Here is a 21,041-nt window from a genome sequence, read left to right on the forward strand (position 1 = left end):
GCTGCATCCCTAGCTCTTACCAAGTTTCTATTTTCTAGCGGTCCCTTTTTTTGCTAGGAGCCGCCAGCACTTCCGCGCTCTTAGCCAGTACCAGAGGCACCTGCATGCCAACTGGTCTGCCGCAGACCCGCTGGCTCTCTCCTAGCATATGCTGGGATCTGCCACCACCTCACCATTCGTCCGGGCCTGCGCTCCTGGGGTGCTCAGCCAGCAGGAGTCCTGGGGGCAATGACTGCACGTAGGTCCTTCCCTTTACCTTGGAGCTTCTCCCAGCACCACTCTTACCCCCTCCACTGCGGCACTCAGTTGATGGAGTGGCTCCGTTAGCTGCTCCCGTAGCAGCAGCTCCTCCAGCCGGCCTGCTCTTGTCCCCTGGCTCAGGGCCGTGCGGCAGCTTAGCAGGCGCTTCTATAGCGCACTATTTCATCCCTCCGCCGTTACAGGGACTGCCCGCTTATGTTCTGTTCCTGCTGTGGGCATCCTAGCCCTTCATGCAGAGGGGTTCCTGCGGGCAGAAGTTAAGCTGGAGCAACCTGCTCTCAACGCTTCCTCCCTGCCATATTTAGTTCACTAAAATAAAATAGTTCCTCTCTTCTGCTGTCACTCAGGCGCCCTCCTGTGGTCATTTTTTGAATTGTGCCCTCAATTTCTATGGGTCCCTCTTGTGATGTCCATCAACTATTACAGGCCTATAATATCTGTCCTTATCAGTTTAATATCTGCTGGGTTTCTTCTAGGGACTGGATATGGGGGCCGATTTTATATGCTTCAGTCACCTCATACAGGACCTGATGCCCCCCTACCATAAATGACACTGGCCGAATGCCCTCGCAGGGGCATTGGCATTCCCAGCGGGATGCTAAGGTCGCTTTTGCAGTACCCCCTCTGTCATGTCCGCTGGTCACCCATCAAGGGGGTGTTCTTGGCGTGTCATACAATATGATTCCCTCCTTCACAGGCTGCTGTATCCGTGGTTAGTGCTCCGGATCCCCACATCCAGCGCAAGGTCTCCGTGGAAGTGTCCTTGCATGGCCAGGGACTGGACCTGATATCAATATGCCGGACAGTAGTCTCGCCAGTCGCCCAACTCTGCTCCTTTTTTGGCCATTTAATCTTCTGTGTCAGTCTTCCAGGTTACCCAGGAACCTCCACTTTCCGGGCTTATCATTCCGGTGTCCAGCGATGCCCCTTGACCTTCCGTCTCCTCCATCAGGGTCCATGTTCTTTCAAGATGGAGGGCGTCCGGATTACACCAGTTGAGCTATTTTGCTTCCCGGGGGCTCGTGGCGGGCCCCTGGATGGGGTTTTTGGGTCTGCAGATGTTCAGTTCCTCGATCTTCTGTACCAAGCCTCTCGAGCCTGTTTCCGTCTTTATTTTTTCCAGTGGTTTTCTGGTCTCCACCTTCTGTGCTTGCCTTCTGTCCAGGCGTCCACTGCTCTCCCTGGCGTTTTTCCGCCATGTTCTCTTGAATCTGTTGACTCTGGATGGGTTTCTCTTGTTGTGCCCTTTTTGTTTTCCAGCCAGGCTGGCTCTCTGTCTGGTTTTATGTTTCTTGGAGTTGTTTTCCTACTTTCTTTCAGGATGGCCCATCTGGCTTCCTAATCAACCTTTTTCTTGTCTCTCTGTGACGTAGGTTTAGTCTCTCTCTGCAAAGCACGGTTCCTTCATTTGGCATCCGAGTCCATCTCCATGGACTGCAGGCCTTACGGACGAGTGGGTTCAGTCTTGGGACTGATCCCCCCCCCCCCCTTTCACTAGTTGTTGTACTTCCCACCCTAGGGGACTGCTTTGGTACAGTATAGGTGTCCTCCAATGAAGAGTGACAGAGAAAAGGAGATTTGTTGTACTCACCGTAAAATCTTTCTCATAGCCTTCATTGGGGGACACTGCACCCACCCATTTCTTCATTTTTTTTGGACATATTTCTTTGTTTGCTTCTCCTACTGCTTTGTGACAACTGATTACCTCACTTCCAGTGGGGGGGGTATATCCTGCCAAGGAGGAGCCGACTTTCTTTCCCTAGTGTCAGCGCCTCCTAGTGGCAAGAGCATATACCCATCAGTATAGGTGTCCCCCAATGAAGCCTACTAGACACTCCTTTTTTTTGTGTGTATAAATTAGTAGGTACGTTTTTAAGTCCTTTGGTACATGCATTGAAAGTTGGGGAACATTTGATTTCCTGTTCAGCAACTTTTCCTGCATAAATTAGTTCAGCTTTCAGGTGCTCCCGTGGGCTGGAAAAGGTGGATACAGTCCTAGGAGACTTTCTTAGGACTGTATCCACCTTTTCCAGCCCACCGGAGCACCGGAAAGCTGAACTAATTTATGCAGGAAAAGTCAGCAACCACCGAGATGAGAAGTTTGTGACGAATCGAATTTACTGTAAGTTCGCTCATCTCTATTATAAAAAAGAAGAAAATAGGTTGTGTATATAATGTAATGGGTGTATCTTTCTTCATTACTCACCTTGCTTTATTAACTTGGTGCAAATATAACACTTTCATTTTTTATTTTTGTTAAATATAAAGGGGCAATACTCTTCTTCAAACCCTGTAAACTTTAGAGACCACGAACTAGAGATCCATGAGATCTTCAGTCCTGGTGAGGGCACCTCCGAAGCTTCCATTCATACGAAAGAGCAAGTACAGAATGTTACAGTCCATCCAGTAACTGAACAGCTTGGGTAAGGACTGCTTGCGTGTATAGGGTGTAGTCACTATATAAATGTGGTAAGGAGTATCTTGTGTCCTTACTCTTTTTCCTCCCTTTTACAGTGATTCAATACAAGAAGTTATTATTGATGATCCAGTTCTGCAGTTGTCGTCATTTACTGATCAAAACTTAAATCCAAGCAATTCCAATGCAGGCAATGAACTTGCCCTAGACGTTTTACAAGAAAACTCCTCTGAAGACCCAGACAGTGTCATTAACTCGATTCTAAATGAAAACTGTAGCAACTCTGATCTTCTGGACCGGTGAGTATATATCATTAATGAATAACATGAAATAATGGGAATTGAAAATAAAGAAGAATTCTTGATGTTTAAAATTGTGGTATGGATAACCTATGACAGTTAGCAGAGATTAGATGATGGCACAGAATATACAAAGAGTAAGTGATGCCCCTTTTAGACTCTTTAGGGTCATCTTATATACCTGCCTATTAGATTCTCTTTAGCCAGGAACAAATATATTTATGTAGTAAAATTTGGAAAGAGAGGATGGGCTCATCCTTGTGTGATACTGGAGCTTTGCTGGGTGCTCCGAACAATTCTGATGTCTCCGTAGTTTCTACTCGCCATTCATCCATTCATTAACAGCTGTGTTAACCTTTAAAGCAGTGCTGGGCGATTTATACAGAATACCAGTGTGTTTTTGTTTTTTTCCTGTACGATATAAATTTTTCCCTATACCCCCCCCCCCCCCCCCCACACACACTTTCAGCGCTTGCAGGGGGGAGGTGACAGCTTCTGTTCTCCAAACAGAAGTCCTGCGCCCGCGGCTCACAACTCATTCATTTCCAGCGCTGCGGCTCACAGCTCACTTATTTCCAGCGTCGCGGCTCACAGGAAGAGAAACCTGTAACATGATTAGTTCCCTGATGTGGGAACAGTGCACTGCGGCTGAGGAGGGGGGGAGGAAAAGTAGAGCAGTGCCCATGGGTCATATATGATTAGTTCCCCAGCTAAATGAGTGGGGAAAAAAATGCCGTCAAATACTCTGGAATCGCCATAAGTTTTAAAAATACTGTGATACACATTTTTGGTCATACCGCCTAGCACTACCTTAAAGCTTTAATGTGTGCCTGATTATTAAGACATTTTGTGGGTTGATCACATATTAATACCTTGGGAAGCTTAGGACAAGTTCATGTAACTGTTTTTAATAATAGTTCTTTCATTGAAAGGGTGAGACAAGCTAAAGGATAAATTTAGAGATGAGCAAACTTACAGTAAATTCGATTCGTCACGAACTTCTCGGCTCGGCAGTTGATGGCTTATCCTGCATAAATTAGTTCAGCTTTCCGGTCCTCCGGTGGGCCTGAAAAGGTGGATAACAGTCCTAGGAAAGCGTCTCCTAGGACTGTATCCACCTTTTCCAGCCCACAGGAGCACCTGAAAGCTGAACTAATTTATGCAGGATAAGTATCAACTGCCGAGCCGAGAAGTTCGTGACAAATCAAATTTACTGTAAGTTCGCTCATCTCTAGATACATTCACACATTAAAACCGCACTTGTCTCACTTGACTTGACTGTACTATGTACATTAAAGGGTTTTTCCGAGGACATAGAATTTATCACGGTAAAAATAAGTCATACCGCTTACACCGATCCCCCTCCCTCCTTATCTCACATTCCGATGACTCCCGGGCTTATCACTGTTGGTTCCTGTGAAGAGTCATCTCAGCATGTCCTGCCTCCTCAGCCAATCACTTGCCATGGCTGTGTCCTATCCCAGCCAGTGATTGGCTGCAGGGGACCAGTGAGGGTCTAAGGGTTGGCAAGGCTAGCTGTTGTGTTTCTGTTTTTCAATGGCCACAGCAATATATATATATATATATATATATGTGTATGTATATGTATATTTAATATTATATTATATATGATAAAATATATATATATATTATAATCTATTATAAAAAATATATATATTATTTTATGTATAATATTATATTATAATATATATTATATTATAATATATTATATATATTATATTATTATATATATTATATTTTTATTATTTTTTTAACAAAAGATCTTGAATAGCTGCGCAGTGACACCCAGAAACATGGTTTGTACCCTCTGAGTACAAAGGTTTGAGGGCATGGGTTTTACATAATAGCAGCATTAAATGTTATTTTTCAGAAACTCATAAGATGGTGCATTCTTTCTTTCTAGAGATGAAATCCAGGACTTTCTCAGCTGTATTGATGCAAGTATGGAAGAGCTACAAAGCATGTTGACCCGGAAGAAGCTGAATGTTGAATCAGATGTTATTGAAGAGGTAAGACCAGTGCTGGCAGTTGGAAATACTCAATCCATTATATTTTATACTTCCATCTATGCAGTCTGTCCCTACAAGGGACTCTCACTAGAGGTAGGGAGAACCCTCCCGTGTATGGGATCCATGAAGAGAAACATACCTAAAATTCACGAGTGAGCAAGAAAAAATACTTTCCTCCCAGGGCTGCGTGCAGTGGCTTCTGGTCACCCTCCTTTTGGTGTATGTCTACCGTCTTGCACTGAAGAGGTATTGGTTGGTGCCTGGCCTGGCATCTGTACCACGATCCCACAGGGATTCCTAGTGATGGCGCATGTCTTGGACTCTCACAGGGGCCTCTGCCTTTTTTTGCTCTCCAACAATTCAGACGTCTACTGGCCTAGCAGTCAGTGAACACGTTGTAGTAGAGGCGCACTTCCAGCTAACGCATGCATGTCAAATTGCATGGGACACTGCGCCACCTAGTGACTCAACCCTTTAATTTAGAATTTAGTTCCCAAATGGGACTAAAATCTTGTTTTAGAAGGGCTCACTACACCTCCTGTTTGAACCGCTTGCTAAGGCTAGCTTCAGAAGAGTTACTTCAAGACTGAGCTTCAAGCCTTATCTATAAAATATTGATACGTTACTATCCTAGATGAAAAGATTATTCTAAAACTTGACTTCTCTTCCTTAACTGAACTAGTGTCTGAGTACCGTAGATCATAAGATATAGAGCTACTCTTATTTTGTGACAACCCTAAAACGCTAAAGAAAAGTCCTTTCAGACTTTTTAGATGTTAGGTGAATAGTGTATGAAGTCCCTGAACTTTAACCCCTTAAGGACGCAGGGTTTTTCAGTTTTTGCACTTTCGTTTTTTCCTCCTTACCTTTTAAAAAAAAAATCATAACCCTTTCAATTTTGCACCTAAAAATCCATATGATGGCTTATATTTTGCGCCACCAATTCTACTTTGTAATGACATCAGTCATTTTATCCACAAATCTACAGTGAAACGAAAAAAAAAAATTGTGCGACAAAATTGAAGAAAAATACACCATTTTGTAACTTTTGGGGCTTTCGTTTCTACGCAATACATTTTTCGGTAAAAATGACATCTTCTCTTTATTTTGTAGGTCCATATGATTAAAATGATACCCTACTTATGTAGGTTTGATTTTGTCGTACTTCTGGTAAAAATCATAACTACATGCAGGAAAATGTATACGTTTAAAATTGTCATCTTCACATCCCTCTAACTTTTATTTTTCCGCGTATGGGCGGTATGAGGGCTATTTTTTTGCGCGTGATCTGAAGTTTTTAGCGGTACCATATTTGTATTGATTGGACTTTTTGATCACTTTTCGTACACTTTTTCATAATATAAAAAGTGACCAAAAATACGCTTTTTCGGCTTTGTAATGTTTTTGCGCGCCATTGACCGTGCGGTTTAATTAACAATATATTTTTATAATTCGGGCATTTCCGTACGCGGCGATGCCACATGTTTATTCCACATGTTTATTTTTATTTAGACTTTGATTCAAACTTTTATAAGGGATGGGGTTTTTATAAGCTTTTTTTTTTTTTTTTTTTTTTTACTTTGCAATGTTATAGCCCCCATAGGGGGCTAGAACACTGCACACACTGATCTTTTACTTTGATCATTGTTATTCCATAGGATAACATTGATCAATGATTCTTTCACCTGGATCTCAGGCACGGAGCAGTCATTCGGCGATCGGACACGCAGGAGGAAGGTAGGGACCCTCCTTGTGTTCTCCAGCGGTTTGCGATGCCGTGGCGGTCCTGAACAGCCCACTTAGCTAGCTGGGGAGTAGTTCATGTTCACTTTTGACGTGGTGATCAACTATGAACGCCACGTCTAAAGGGTTAATAGCACGTGGCACCGCGATCTGTGCCGTGCGCAATTAGCCACTGGTCCCGGCTGTTCTTAGAGGCCGGGCCCGACCGGCTATAACATGGCCCTGTGCTATAGAAAGGGAGCAGACTCAGGGCGTACAAGTACACCCTGCGTCCTTAAGAGGTCAAAGGAAAGACCACGACTTACTTGTACAGTACCTATGGCTTACCAAGTTGACAAAGGCTGCCAAGAACACCTTATCTTCATGGATCAGGGGAACTATTCAGACACACTAGTTCCAGATGGACTAAAAGCATATTAAACTAGAGCCATTTTAACCTCTTTGGTCCAGTCTACATAGATTTTTCAGGCAGTACCTTCTCAACTTTGAATCAAAACAGGATCTTTCCTTTGGAATAATAGTATTACAGGCGGTCGCCCCACCCTAACATAATATGGTGTGTCTTATATGGTGCTATCATGGAGCTGAACAGGGAAAAGGAGGACTAGTATCACTGGTGATCTGGTTTCTGCGAATCCTTCATGACCGCACCATGAATTGTTCCATCCCTATGGTGCACCTCTTCTTCTCCAGTGGAGATCACTTATAATTCACTGGTGATGGTAGGAAGGGGAGCGGTTTTTAACTATCACGTGTGCTTTTCTCTGACCTCCTCAGACCAATGGACATACTCCGATGGTGCTGTCATGGAGGTCTTGTAGAATTTAGTAAGACTAATCCTTTTCTGTTATAAGCATGAAGGATACTAATTTATGAAATGAAGATGTTTGACCTCCTAATACTGTCAAGCGCGTTTTACACTTCTTATATTTTGAGTTTGTGAAATATACACTTTTCCATAGCACTTTAGACATAACTTACAATAGGAATTGCTGCCAAATCTCCTCTTATCTCTTCAACTTTTTGCAGCTATTTAAACCTGACTTGTCATCCTCAGATGTTCCAGTTGTTGAAGCCAGTGCCAGCATAGGCAATGTGAGTATAATTCCAACTTGATCAGTGTTTTTCAGACCAATTGAAATTGCTTTTATCTTTATTGGACCTGTAAGCAATTGGAACATATTTAGTTTTGTGTTTTGCAGGATCTACAACAGAACCCAGGAAACGATGCAGTATCGGGCAGCGATGACCAGTTGAATAAAGGTTAAAGTTTATTTATGAACTTTTTACTTGACATTTAAACAACCAGTGTTCTTTGGTGGAGCTGGTAATTGCCTATTAAGTGGTACCGTATATACTCTAGTATAAGCCGACCCGAGTATAAGCCGAGACCCCTAATTTCAACCCAAAATCCCAGGAAAAGTTATTGACTTGAGTATAAGCCTAGGGTGGGAAATACATCATCCCCCCCTGTCATCATCCAGACCCCCGTCATCATCCAGACCCGTCATTAACATCCTCATCATCATCACCGCCTGTCATCATCCCACACATCCCCCCTTCATCATCCCCTTGTCATCATCCCACACATCCCCCCTTCATCATCCCCTTGTCATCATCCCACACATCCCCTTGTCATCATCCCACACATCCCCCCCTTCATCATCCCCTTGTCATCATCCCCACCCCCCTTCATCATCCTCTTGTCATCATCCCACACCCCCCCTTCATCATCCCACACCCCCCCTTCATCATCCCACCCCCCCCCCTTCATCATCCTCATCATCCACATCACCCCCCTTAGCCATCGGCTGTCCGGGCTTGCTGGGAGTTGTAGTTTTGAAACCTCTGGAGGTCCGCAGGTTGAAGACCACTGCGGCCTTCAACATCATCCAGCCCCCTCTCACCCCCCTTTAGTTCTGAGTACTCACCTCTGCTCGGCGCTGGTCCGGTCCTGCAGGACTGTCCGGTGAGGAGGTGGTCCGGTGGGATAGTGGTTCCGGGCTGCTATCTTCACCGGGGGCGCCTCTTCTCCGCGCTTCCGGCCCGGAATAGAGGCGTTGCCTTGACAATGACGCAGAAGTACGTTTGCAATGAACGCACCTCTGCGTCGGTGGCAACGTGACTATTCTGAGGCCGGGCCCGAAGCGCTTAGAAGAGGCCTCCCCGGTGAAGATAGCAGCCCGGAACCACTATCCCACCGGACCACCTCCTCTCCAGTCAGTCCTGCAGCACCGGACCAGCGCCGAGCGGAGGTGAGTACTGTACAGAACTAAAGGGGGGTGAGAGGGGGCTGGATGATGTCGAAGGCCGCAGTGGTCTTCAACCTGCGGACCTCCGGAGGTTTCAAAACTACAACTCCCAGCAAGCCCGGACAGCCGATGGCTGCCCGGGCTTGCTGGGAGTTGTAGTTTTGAAACCTCTGGAGGTCCGCAGGTTGAAGACCACTGCGGGTGCAGAGTTCACTTGAGTATAAGCCGAGGGGGGTGTTTTCAGCACGAAAAATCGTGCTGAAAAACTCGGCTTATACTCGAGTATATACGGTAATTGCCTATTTAGGCCAAGTGGCTAGAATGAATACTGCAAGATTTCATTATTATTTTGAAATATAGATATTAAAATGCAAATTTAGAAAATAAAGTCATAAAAATCCTTTAAAAATAATGTTAAACATAAAAACTTGATTTAAACAATGGGCCCTTTTTTGACTACACATTCCCTTTAAAACACTCTTCCTGCAGATCACATCTACATGTAAACAGACCCTTAAATGGTTAAAATCCTTAATAGGCTCCTCACTGCCCGCTTCTCGGCTCCTCACTGCCCGCTTCTCGGCTCCTCACTGCCCGCTTCTCGGCTCCTCACTGCCCGCTTCTCGGCTCCTCACTGCCCGCTTCTCGGCTCCTCACTGCCTGCTCCTCACTGCCTGCTCCTCACTGAGCGGAGGAGCGGGCAGTGAGGAGCGGAGGTGCGGGCAGTGAGGAGCGGAGGTGCGGGCAGTGAGGAACTATGACGTTAGAGCAGAAAAGTGTGTGAGAGACTTTTGGTAGTCTGCATTTATCAATCACTGACAAAATGGCTCTGGCTAGCGGACTACAGATTCCCATCCCCCGCTCTACTTGCATACAGACACAAGAGGGAGTTGCAGGAAAGCAAGGCCACATTTTACAGTAATTCCTTTCTATTCATCCAATCCCTCATGTTAGCTCCCTCTGCTGGTCAAGAGTGGGAAATATGACAACTTATTTTTTTATTTTTCATATTTTGTCACAAATAAAAAATGTTAAAAATATTTGCAAAAATATTTAAAAAATGGGAAAAATTTATTAAACCTCTAAAAAAAAAAAAAAAAAAAAAATTAACAAGATTTGGTGACGCATTCCCTTTAAAACAATTCAAAATGATGCTCAGGAATGTGTGTGGCCTCCATGTGAACGTATGACCTCCCTACAACTCCTGGGCATGCTCCTGATGGGGTGGCAGATGGTCTCCTGAGGGATGTCCTCCCAAACCTGGACTAAAGCATCCGCCAACTCCTGGACAGTTTGAGGTGCAACGTGGCATTGGTGGATGGATCGAGACATGATGTCCCAGATGTGCTCAATTGGATTCCGGTCTGGGGAATGTGCGGGCCAGTCTATAGCATCAATGCCTTCCTCTTGCAGGAACTGCTGACACACTCCAGCCACATGCGGTCTAACATTGTCTTGCATTAGGAGGAACCCAGGACCAAATGCACCAGCAATATGGTCTCACAAGGGGTCTGAGGGTCTCATCTCGGTACCTATTGGCAGTCAGGCTACCAAGGTCATGCTGGAGGATGTTGCAGGCAGCAGAACATTCTCCATGGCGTCTCCAGACTCTGTCACGTGCTCAGTGTGAACTTGCTTTTATCTGTGAAGAGCACAGGGTGCCAGTGGCAAATTTGCCAAACGTCCTGCACGTAAGCACAACCCCCACCTGTGGACTTCGGGCCCTCATGGAGTCTGTTTCTGACCGTTTGAGTGGACACATGCACATTTGTGGCCTGCTGGAGATCATTTTGCTGGACTCTGGCAGTGCTCCTCCTTGCACAAAGGTGGAGGTAGCAGTCCTGCTGCTGGGTTGTTGCCCTCCTATGGCCTCCTCCATGTCTCCTGATGCACTGGCCTGTCTCCTGGTAGCGCCCCCATGCCCTGGACACTATGCTGACAGACACAGCACACCCTTCTTGCCACAGCTCGCATTGATGTGCCATCCTGGATGAGCTGCACTACCTGAGCCACTTGTGTGGGTTGTAGAATCAGTCTCATGTTACTACTAGAGTGAAAGCACCGACAGCATTCAAAAGTGACCAAAACATCAGCCAGGAAGCATGGTAACTGAGAAGTGGTCTGTGATAACCACCTGCAGAACCACTCCTTTTTTGGGGTGTCTTGCTAATTGCCTATAATTTTCTACCTGTTGTCTGTTCCATTTGCACAACAGCATGTTAAATTGATTGTCAATCAGTGTTGCTGAGTGGACAGTGTGATTTCACAGAAGTGTGATTGACTTGGAGTTTCATTGTGTTGTGTTCCCTTTATTTTTTTGAGCAGTGTAGATAGTGCTGGATCCACCACAGTTCACAACAGATATTAGCATCCTCCCTCCCTGTAGAACAACATCTAACATCCTAAGCCTTCCCTGCCTCCCACATACGACAGTGGAGCACAGTGATCGCCTATCTGGCTGTCTCCCCTTTTCACCAGCACATGGAGGTGTACTTGTTTGCCAGACTGTTGCCTGCACAGTCTCCATCGCTGTTGGTCTCCCATCTCTGGGCTGCCACGGGCATGGTCGGGGTTCCTTTACCTCACTGCTGGGGTACGCTGGACTGATGCCAGTCAGCCAGACTTTCATCTGCTGGGTCTCTTACACTGCCAGGTCACCCGTTAGTTAGGTCGTGCTCAAATACCCCACTTTCTGTGGAGAGTTTGATGGAGTGACCCTAAGCATTCGGGAATCCTATACTAGTCAGCCAGACGTTGTCCGCATGGTCTACTACTATGTCGAGTCATTACCATACGCTTCACACACACAGGACGGAAGTTCAGATAACCCATTGCCAAGGTGCAGTTCCGAGTGAGTGTCCCCATGTTGCTCCATGGGCCCTATACAATACACCATATAAGGGTTCACAGGGTTCCTTCCTTTACCAGATCCCTTTCTACATGACAGCCGCTCTCTCGACTGAAGGCTGGTAACCCACTTTCTCTATCGGCTCCATTGGGGGACACAGACAGTGGGTGTATCTTGCTGTCTCTAGGAGGTGTGACACTATGGAGATAAAAAAAAGTCAGCTCCTCCCAGTAGGATACACCCGCCTTCAGGCTCTGAGCTAGTCAGTTTAAGCTTAGTGTCTGAAGGTGGTGGACGTGGTCTGGATTGCTCCAGACCAGGTCTTCTGATTTTTTTGTTTTCCTAGTTAGGGACGTGTTAGTTTTTTATTCCTTTTCTTTTCTGTTTTCAGGTGGGGACTCGGGGACTGCGGTTTCCCCGTTTCCCCATTGCGAGTGAGGGGGCACAGACATTGCGTATATGCGCTGTTAACCTCCCCCCTCGCCAACGGTCTGCGCTTGGGTGGTACTTCACGGGTCCGGGTCCACCTATTTCCCTGCTTGCCTCGCTCGCGCATAGCAGCCAGGCGTGATGCAGGTAACTAAAGCTGACTGAAGACTTCACTGAAGACTCCAGTAGGTAAGTTCTTCTGACTGAGGCAAGTACTCCCCCTTTTTTTTCTCCATAGGTACGGACTCGCAGCATCTGGAGACCCCCTGTTTTGGCCCACCTTCAGTTTTTTGGGGCTAGCTTACAGGGGCTGCACTTTATTTTTGGGGGAGCAGTGGCACCTGAAGGGACATCATATATGGGGCACTTCATTAATGTGTGTGTGTGCTTGGTGCGACTGTCACAGCGCCTTATTCTGGCACTTAACGTGTATCGGGGTACTTCGTTCACAGCGCCTTATGTGCGGCTGTCAGCCGCGGCGCTGTCCCGGGCCGGGTGCTCAGCGCCGGCTTCTTTCTTTTCCCCAGCAGTCTCTGCCGGCGTTGGCCGCCAGCTCTATTTCCCCGAGCGCACAAACGGTCGACAGGTGCGCTCGGGACAAGGAGCAGGCGCCATGACAGTTCTCTTCGGCGGTCTGTAGCTCCGCCCACAGGGCTGGGAGCGCTCAGAGGCGCGAAGCAGCCTCCAATCAGCGCCGTGAGCGCGAATTTCAGTAGGGGGTCAGTCAGTTAGTGCCTTACTTCAGGCACACCCCTCTCTTCCTATTGGCTGGCCTGTTTCACTCGCTCTAGCTGCTCAGAGCGAGTTTCCTCACTACAGCTGACAGGGGACACAGACTAGGGTGAGAAAGTTCCTATCTTCCTTTTTTTCCCACATTATGTCCGTACCCAGAGCTGTTCCTCCTTTTAAACAGAGACCTGGAACTTCAGTGACTTACTATCTCTGTAAGCACTGTAATACCAAGATGTCTGGCTCTGCCGAGCCCACTTGCCCTGCTGCTCCACTGCTCCCCCAGACCCCCTGGTACCCCCTGATGCCCCTTCGGTCCCGGTGGATCCAGCCGCTCCCCCAGCCTGGGTTTCTTCCCTGACCCAGTATATGGCTGACTTGACCCAGATCTCCCGCTCGGTGGTTGAGGCCTCCCGGGAAGTGGTTTCTGCCTTTAAGGGGTCTTCCCTGCACAGGACCTCTGGAAGGGCTCGCTCCTCGTCTCCGCATACTTCACGCTCTCACAAGCGGCCTAGGGGTGCCTCGTCTGACTCTTCCAATGAGTCTTCAGATAGACGTGAGCGTTCCCCTCGTGGGTCCCACCCCCCCCTGTCATCTGGGCACAAACGTCGCTCCTCCAGAGGATGTTCTGAGTCGCCGCTCTGCCACGCCAGAGCCGCGTACTCGGTCAGAGTCTCCCCCCTCCAGGACTGCATCTACTCATTCTCATTCCCCTGGTGGACGCGGCTTCCGAGCCGGCATCTGACTCAGAGGACCGCCCGGACTCAGTTGCAACGGTGAACTCTTTGGTTACAGCCCTAAGAGACACCTTTCATCTAGAGGACCCAGGATCTTCGAATGTCCAGGAGTATCCTTTCATCGTGCTAAGCCAGCACCTCAGAAGTTCAGCTCTCACGCTGACTTTGACGACATTCTGGAAACTGCATGGAAACACCCAGACAAGAGATTCCCGGGAATCAAGACATTCAAGATCGTTATCCATTTGACAAGGTCTTTGTCACTAAGGTGGTTTCCCCTCCCTCAGTGGATCCACCAGTTTCCCGGATCAATAAAGCGACTATACTGCCTCTGGCAGATGCCGCAGCCTTCAAGGATCCCACGGACAAGAAGGTGGAATCCTTAGCGAAGTTTGCCACTGAAGCTGCTGGCTCTTCTCCTCTTCCCATCTTCGCCTCGACATGGGTGTCCGAGGGCCTGTCGGAGTGGTGCCAAAAGCTCCATCAGGATATCGTAGCGGGATCCCCCCCAGAGGATCTATCTGCTTTGGCTCTCCAATGCTCTTAAGCCGGGGATTTTCTGTGCGCAGCTTCCATGCAGGCAGCCCGTTGTTCTGCTTATGCTGTAGGTCACCTAGCGGCTCTCCGCCGCTCTATGTGGCTTAAAGCTTGGAATGCGGATGCCGCTTCCAAAAGATCTCTCACTGAGCTTCCCTTTATGGGTGGCCATCTTTTTGGCAAACGCCTTGATGAGATTATCTCCGAGGCAACGGGAGGTAAGAGTTCCTTGTTACCTCAAAATAAGGCTCGCTCTACTTCCCAAAGGAAGTCCTTTTCCTTTTGGTCCTTTCGGACCTCTGGTTCCAACAAGGGGTCCGGGCAGGCGCCCTCGAGGGACAAGAAGGCTCCCTCGTTCTGGGTTCGCCCATCTTGGAAGTCAGACCCCAACCGGTCCGGCCGTTTTGTGCCCAAATCAGGCAACCGCAAGCCCACTTCTGCATGAAGTGAGGCCCCCACCCCCGGTTTCTTCTCTGGTGGGAGGTCGTGTCTTACTTTTCCGAGACATTTGGACCTCTCACATTCAAGACTCTTGGGTCAGGGACATGGTGCCCAACGGTTACCGGATCGAATTTGCATCCCTTCCGAGGGATTGTTTTTTTTCGCTCCCGGGCCCCCCCACCCGGTCTCCTCCTCTGGTGAAGCAGTTTCGAGCGGCTCTCCAGTCTCTGCTTCTCCAGGGGGTTATTGTTCCTGTTCCTCCAGGGGAACGGTTTCAGGGTTTCTATTCAAATCTTTTTGTCGTCCCCAAGAAGGACGGTTCTGTGCGTCCAATTTTGGACCTCAAACGTCTCAACCATCATCTTCTCATCCACCACTTCCGAATGGAATCCCTCCGTTCGGTAGTGGCGTCCCTGGAACAAGGGGAGTTTCTTTCATCGGTGGACATCAAGGATGCCTACCTCCATGTGCCAATATTTCCGAGCCATCATCGTTATCTCCGTTTTGCGGTTCCGGAGGGGCACTTTCAATTTGTAGCCCTCCCCTTTGGTCTAGCCACGGCTCCTTGGATCTTTACAAAGGTCCTTGCGCCGGTGATGGGCCTGTTGCGGGCGAGGGGAATCTCGGTGATACCCTATCTGGACGACCTTCTCATCAAGGCTCCAACCAGGGCCCAGACTCTGGAGAATCTGGATGTCACTGTCCACACTCTGACTCGCTTTGGGTGGATGGTCAACCAGGACAAGTCAGTCCTCCGTCCTACCCAGTCTCTAACCTTTCTGGGACTTCAGTTCGACATGGCCTCTGCCCGAATCCGTCTTCCGCCGGACAAACGTCTGGCGCTCCGGTCGGGGGTCCGCTCCCAAGTATCAGTCTCCATCCGCACTGGTCCTGGGCCGGATGGTGGCAACTATGGAGGCCGTACCTTTTGCCCAGTTTCATTACCGCCCCCTTCAACTGGCGATTCTCTCTCGGTGGAACAGGTCGTCTCTGTCCCTCGATCTTCAGATTGTTCTCCCTCTCAGGGTCCGTCAGTCTCTGCTCTGGTGACTCCGCTCCCCCCTTCTTCTCCAAGGGCGGTCGTTTCTTCCCCTTCACTGGAAGGTTGTTAGAACGGATGCCAGCCTGTCGGGCTGGGGCGGCTTGTTCAGGGTTTGGACGGTTCAGGGTCTTTGGTCTCCCCAGGAAACCCTTCTTCCGATAAACATATTGGAATTACGGGCGATTCTTCTTTGTCATCTTCATTGGGAGTCCCATCTTCAGTCGGACAACGCCATGGCGGCACTCGTAGCTCGGCAGCCATGGCCAAGTTGACCAAGATTCTCTCCTGGGCGGAGAGCAAGGTTTCGGCCTTTTCGGCAATTCACATCCCGGGGGTGCTCAACTGGGAAGCGGACTTCCCCAGTCGGTCCTCTCCCGACCCTGGCGAGTGGTCTCTACATCCAGAGGTCTTCGCGCAACTCTGCGAACTCTGGGGAGCAGGTGGTCATGGTGAACTCTGTAAAAGAATTTAAAAGGGGTCTTGATGCATTTTTTGAGAGTAAGAACGTTGCTGGTTGTGTATATTAGATTTATAGGGACAGAACGTTGATCCAGGGATCTATTGTGATTGCCAAATTTGGAATCGGGAAGGAATTTTTACCTCTAGTATGAGGTTTTTTTTTTTTTTTGCCTTCCTCTGGATCAACTCAGTAGGGACTCATTAGGGCTGTAGGTTGAACTTGATGGACTCTGGTCTTTTTTCAACCTTATGAACTATGTTACTATGATCATGTATGGCTCGGCAACAGTCAGTCTAGCACCGTCTGTTGTTTGGGTCCTGCCATTGCTCTCCTCCTCCCTCGGTGCAATCCCCCTGGATGGGTTTGTTCCTCCTTCTCCTTGCCACAGTCAGTTGCGCTTCACTGACGCTATGGTCTTCTGGAATAATCTTCCCTATTGTTCCCCCTCCATTCCCGTCCTGACGAGATGTTGCTTTGGTCTGCTCAGACTGCTGGGGTTAGCCTCCTTGTCTTAGACACTATCCTATTATGCTGTGGCGTGCCTTCTGTTCTAGGACGGCCCTTCTGTTTCTTTGGGCGGCGGTGCTTCCAGGAGCTCGTATGGGCCTCGGTTGTCTCTGCCAAGATCTCGTCCCCAGGCCTTACAGTCAAGTGTGGGTTCGGTCTCTGGACTGATTCCCCTTTCCCTGTTGGTTGTTTTTTTCCCACCCAAGGGACTGCTTTGGTACGCCCCATCAATATAGGTGTTTCCCAATGAAGAGCGACCGAGAAAAGATTTTTTTTTTGTACTCCACTGGGGGTCAAGGCACCAACCCTTTCTTAATTTTTTTTATTTTTCTTTTCTTCAGGATTATCGTTTTCCGATTCTTGGCTTTTTTTTATTTTATCCGGGATTCCTTTCTAGGGTCCTTCGGACATATTTCTTCTCCTACTGCTTTGTGACGAAACTGATTACCTCACTGCAGGTTGGCGGGTATATCCTTCCCAGGGAGGAGCCGACTTTTTTTTTTCGTAGTGTCAGCGCCTCCTAGTGGCAAGAGCATATAACCATCAGTATAGATGTCCCCCAATGTAGGCTACGAGAAAGAGATTGTGCTGTGAGTACACAAAAATATCCTTTTTGCATTTTCGTTTTTTTCCTCCTTGTCTTTTTAAAATCTATAACTTTTATATTTCCAACCACAGACCCATATAAGGGCTTGTTTTTTGTGCAACCATTTGTACTTTGTAATGAAATTTTTACCAGGAAATGTACAGCGAACCCAAAAAATTTTGTGTGAGGAAATTTAAATGAAAACCGCAATTTTGCAAATTTGAGGGTTGACTTTTCACGCTGTACACTTAACGGTAAAAATGACATGTTTTCCTTATTCTGTGTGTCAATATGATCAAAATGATACCCATGATTACTATACTTTTCTATTATTGTGCGCTTTTAAAAAAAATCTCACTTTTTTTTTTTTTTTACAAAATTAGTATGTTTAAATTTGCCCTATTTTGGTCACCTATAACTTTTTTCATTTTTCTGTATACGGCGATGCATGAGGGCAAATTTTTTGCGTCATGATCTGTTATGTCATACAAAAATTTTCTATTGTTCAATCTTTTTTTTTTTTTTTTTTTTTATGTGAAGCTTGTTTTTAAAGAATTTTTGGTGTTTTTTTTTTTTTTTTCTAATTTCCACATTACAATCTATATGATATCTTTATATGTGGCCTATCAGTGGCATAATGCCAGAGGAAGGCTTGGGCTACACTGAGACTTTGGCTGCAACACTGCTCGTGTAGCAGAATTTGAATTTGCCTAGATTTTAACTAATGAAAGTGTATGGGCTTGTGATGCAACCTATAAGTTGCAATGTCTAGAAATCAATCCAAATAGATTTTTTGCAACTGTCGAGCTGTAGATGTGGCAAATTTATTTATTTTTTTGCCCATGATGCATAAATTCTGACTTCAATAAACACAAAGTAGGTGATAAGTGTAAGATCACTGGATGGTCTGACCGCTGCCCCCTGATAAAGTTATCAAGATGACTTGTTTTATTTCAATCTGATATATACTTTGCAATGCTTAATTAATCCATTTATTGCTGAACTTGTATGTGACCTTAGTTGTACATGGTGGGCCATTTATATGCATATACCTTAATAAAAGGGGAATGGTTGGTGATATTAACTTCCTGTTTGTGGCACATTAGTATATGTGAGGGGGGGGGGAATTTTTCAAGATGAGTGGTGACCATGACGGCCATTTTGAATCCAACTTTAGTTTTTTCAATAGGAAGAGGGTCATGTGACACATCAAACTTATTGGGAATTTCACAAGAAAAACAATGATGTGCTTGGTTTTAACGGAACTTTATTCTTTCATTAGTTATTTACAAGTTTCTGACCACTTATAAAATGTGTTCAATGTGTTGCCCATTGTGTTGGATTGTCAATGCAACCCTCTTCTCCCACTCTTCACACACTGATAGCAACACCGCAGGAGAAATGCTAGCACAGGCTTCCAATATCCGTAGTTTCAGGTGCTGCAGAATGGTCAAAACAAAAATTGGAACAGGACCCTCAGTTTACGCAGAAGATTTTGTTCAGTGATGAGGCAAACTTTTATGTGAATGGTGAAGTTAACAAACAAAACCACCGCTATTAGTCTGACACTAACCCACATTGGATAGATCCCTCCAAGACTGTTGGAACACAAAAATTGATGGTATGGTGTGGTATATGGGGTACAAAGATAGTGGGGCCATTCTTCATCAATGGAAACCTCAAGGCCACTGGATATGTGAAATTGCTACATGATGATGTGTTTCCCTCTTTATGCACTGAAGCTGGCACGTTCCCTGAGTTTTCCTGCAAGATGGTGACCACCACATTATGGGTGTCGGGTCCGAGCATTCCTAGATGAACAGTTTCCTGGAAAGTGGATTGGTCATCGTGGGCCAGTTGAATGGCCCCCCAAGGTCTCCCGATCTGACCCCCTTAGACTTTTATCTTTGGGGTCATCTGAAGGCAATTGTCTATGCTGTGAAGATACGAGATGTGCAGTACCTGAAACTACAGATACTGGAAGCCTGTGCTAGCATTTCTCCTGCGGTGTTGCTATCAGTGTGTGAAGAGTGGGAGAAGAGGGTTGCATTGACAATCCAACACAATGGGCAGCACATTGAACACATTTTATAAGTGGTCAGAAACTTGTAAATAACTCATGAAAGAATAAAGTTCTGTTAAAACCAAGCACATCGTTGTTTTTCTTGTGAAATTCCCAATAAGTTTGATGTGTCACATGACCTTCTTCCTGTTGAAAAAACAAAAGTTGGATTCAAAATGGCCGCCATGGTCACCACCCATCTTGAAAAGTTTCCCCCCTCACATATACTAATGTGCCACAAACAGGAAGTTAATATCACCAACCATTCCCATTTTATTAAGGTGTATCCATATAAATGGGCCACCCTGTACTTTTGTAAGAAAAGTCATGTAACCTCACCAAAGGTGTGAAGAATTGAGTATCTGGTAAAAAGGGAGATATGAATCTGTTTCCTGTTGTTGAACTGACTGAACTGATAAGAGCCAGAAGGTGTGAAGACAGACTGGTTATTTTTTAGAAAGGTGTTAGTCTGGGGAAGATTGAGCACACCTACTCAAAGCTTTATCATCACCTATTGGAAGTTTAAGTTTCTATTTTTGTATTAACCCTTTCACTTATGTAAGGTGAATCATATATTCCCGTATATCATTTCTTGTATGTATGATGTATTAAAACGAGCCTGCACGGCCTGCGCCAGGCAGAGCGAGCATCAGAAAGCTTTAACCAAGTGTCGCGTGGTTGATTTTCTGTCATTCAGCTGAATTCACTCTCCCCACTCACATCTGCTATTTCATATCACAAGAAAGAGACAACTTGTAAGAGAAGAAGCGTCCGACACTCTCACCTCCATGATCTCCAAAATGGCACCCCGACTTTTGTTTTAAAGCAGTGGGATGACGCAAGCATTTATTTGGTTATTGACCTGAGATTGCGGAGTAGAGCAGCTATTTGCTGGGAAGAGAAGTGTGTAACTGAAAATAAGCTACAGAGCTGCCCTGCGTGTCAGAAATTAGTCCTGGGTAATTTAAACAAATGCATGGATCACACATGTTTTCCCCCCACACCTTGACTTACAATAGGTATATTTTTGTTTATCCCCCTGTGTAGAATAATGCAGCATTATCCCCTCTTCCATATGTTAAAAATAAATAACTTGAGTAAAAAGAACTTACCGTATTTTTCGTCATATAAGAAGCTCCGGCATATAAGACTCACCCAATTTTAAAGCTTAAAAATCTAGAAAATAAAGATTCTGAACCAAATACAATGTAAAGTATAGGACCGTAATCTTCAACCTGCGGACCTTCAGATGTTGCAAAACTACAACTCCCAGCATGCCCGGACAGCCAACGGCTGTCCGGGCATGCTGGGAGTTGTAGTTTTGCAACATCTGGAGGTCCGCAGCTTGAAGACCACTGGTATAGGAGGTAGTACTCGCGTGTCCCTGTCGCTCCGGACCTGTCACCGCTCATCACCGCTGCCCTGGATGTCGCCCTCCATCGCTGTCGCCGTGTCCCCGTCGCTCCGGAACGTCTCTGCTGCCCGGTATCCTCGCTCTCCGTCGCCGCCATCACGTCGCTACACACGCCGCTCCTTTTGGATGACAGGACAGCGTGCGCGATGACGACGGAGAGTGCCGGCCATGCTGGGGATCCCGGCACGGAGCAGACACCGAGGAGGAAGGTAAGGTCCATGCCGGTGTCCTGTAAGCTGTTCGGGACA

At 46.7% G+C, this 21,041-nt stretch overlaps 1 protein-coding gene across 1 annotated transcript in view; it reads left to right on the top strand.

Annotated features, from left to right (window-relative positions):
* LOC130290673 (heat shock factor protein 3-like) overlaps nt 1-21,041 on the top strand; it is a 62,092-nt gene that overhangs the window by 37,206 nt on the left and 3,845 nt on the right. Inside the window, exons 8-12 of the mRNA XM_056538621.1 lie at nt 2,530-2,684; nt 2,776-2,976; nt 4,901-5,006; nt 7,779-7,844; nt 7,952-8,012. Of these exons, the coding sequence (XP_056394596.1) occupies nt 2,530-2,684; nt 2,776-2,976; nt 4,901-5,006; nt 7,779-7,844; nt 7,952-8,012 (589 nt within the window). The remainder of the gene's footprint in view (nt 1-2,529; nt 2,685-2,775; nt 2,977-4,900; nt 5,007-7,778; nt 7,845-7,951; nt 8,013-21,041) is intronic.

This window comes from Hyla sarda, chromosome 9, assembly GCF_029499605.1.
Source record: "Hyla sarda isolate aHylSar1 chromosome 9, aHylSar1.hap1, whole genome shotgun sequence".
Taxonomy (NCBI): Eukaryota; Metazoa; Chordata; class Amphibia; order Anura; family Hylidae; genus Hyla; species Hyla sarda.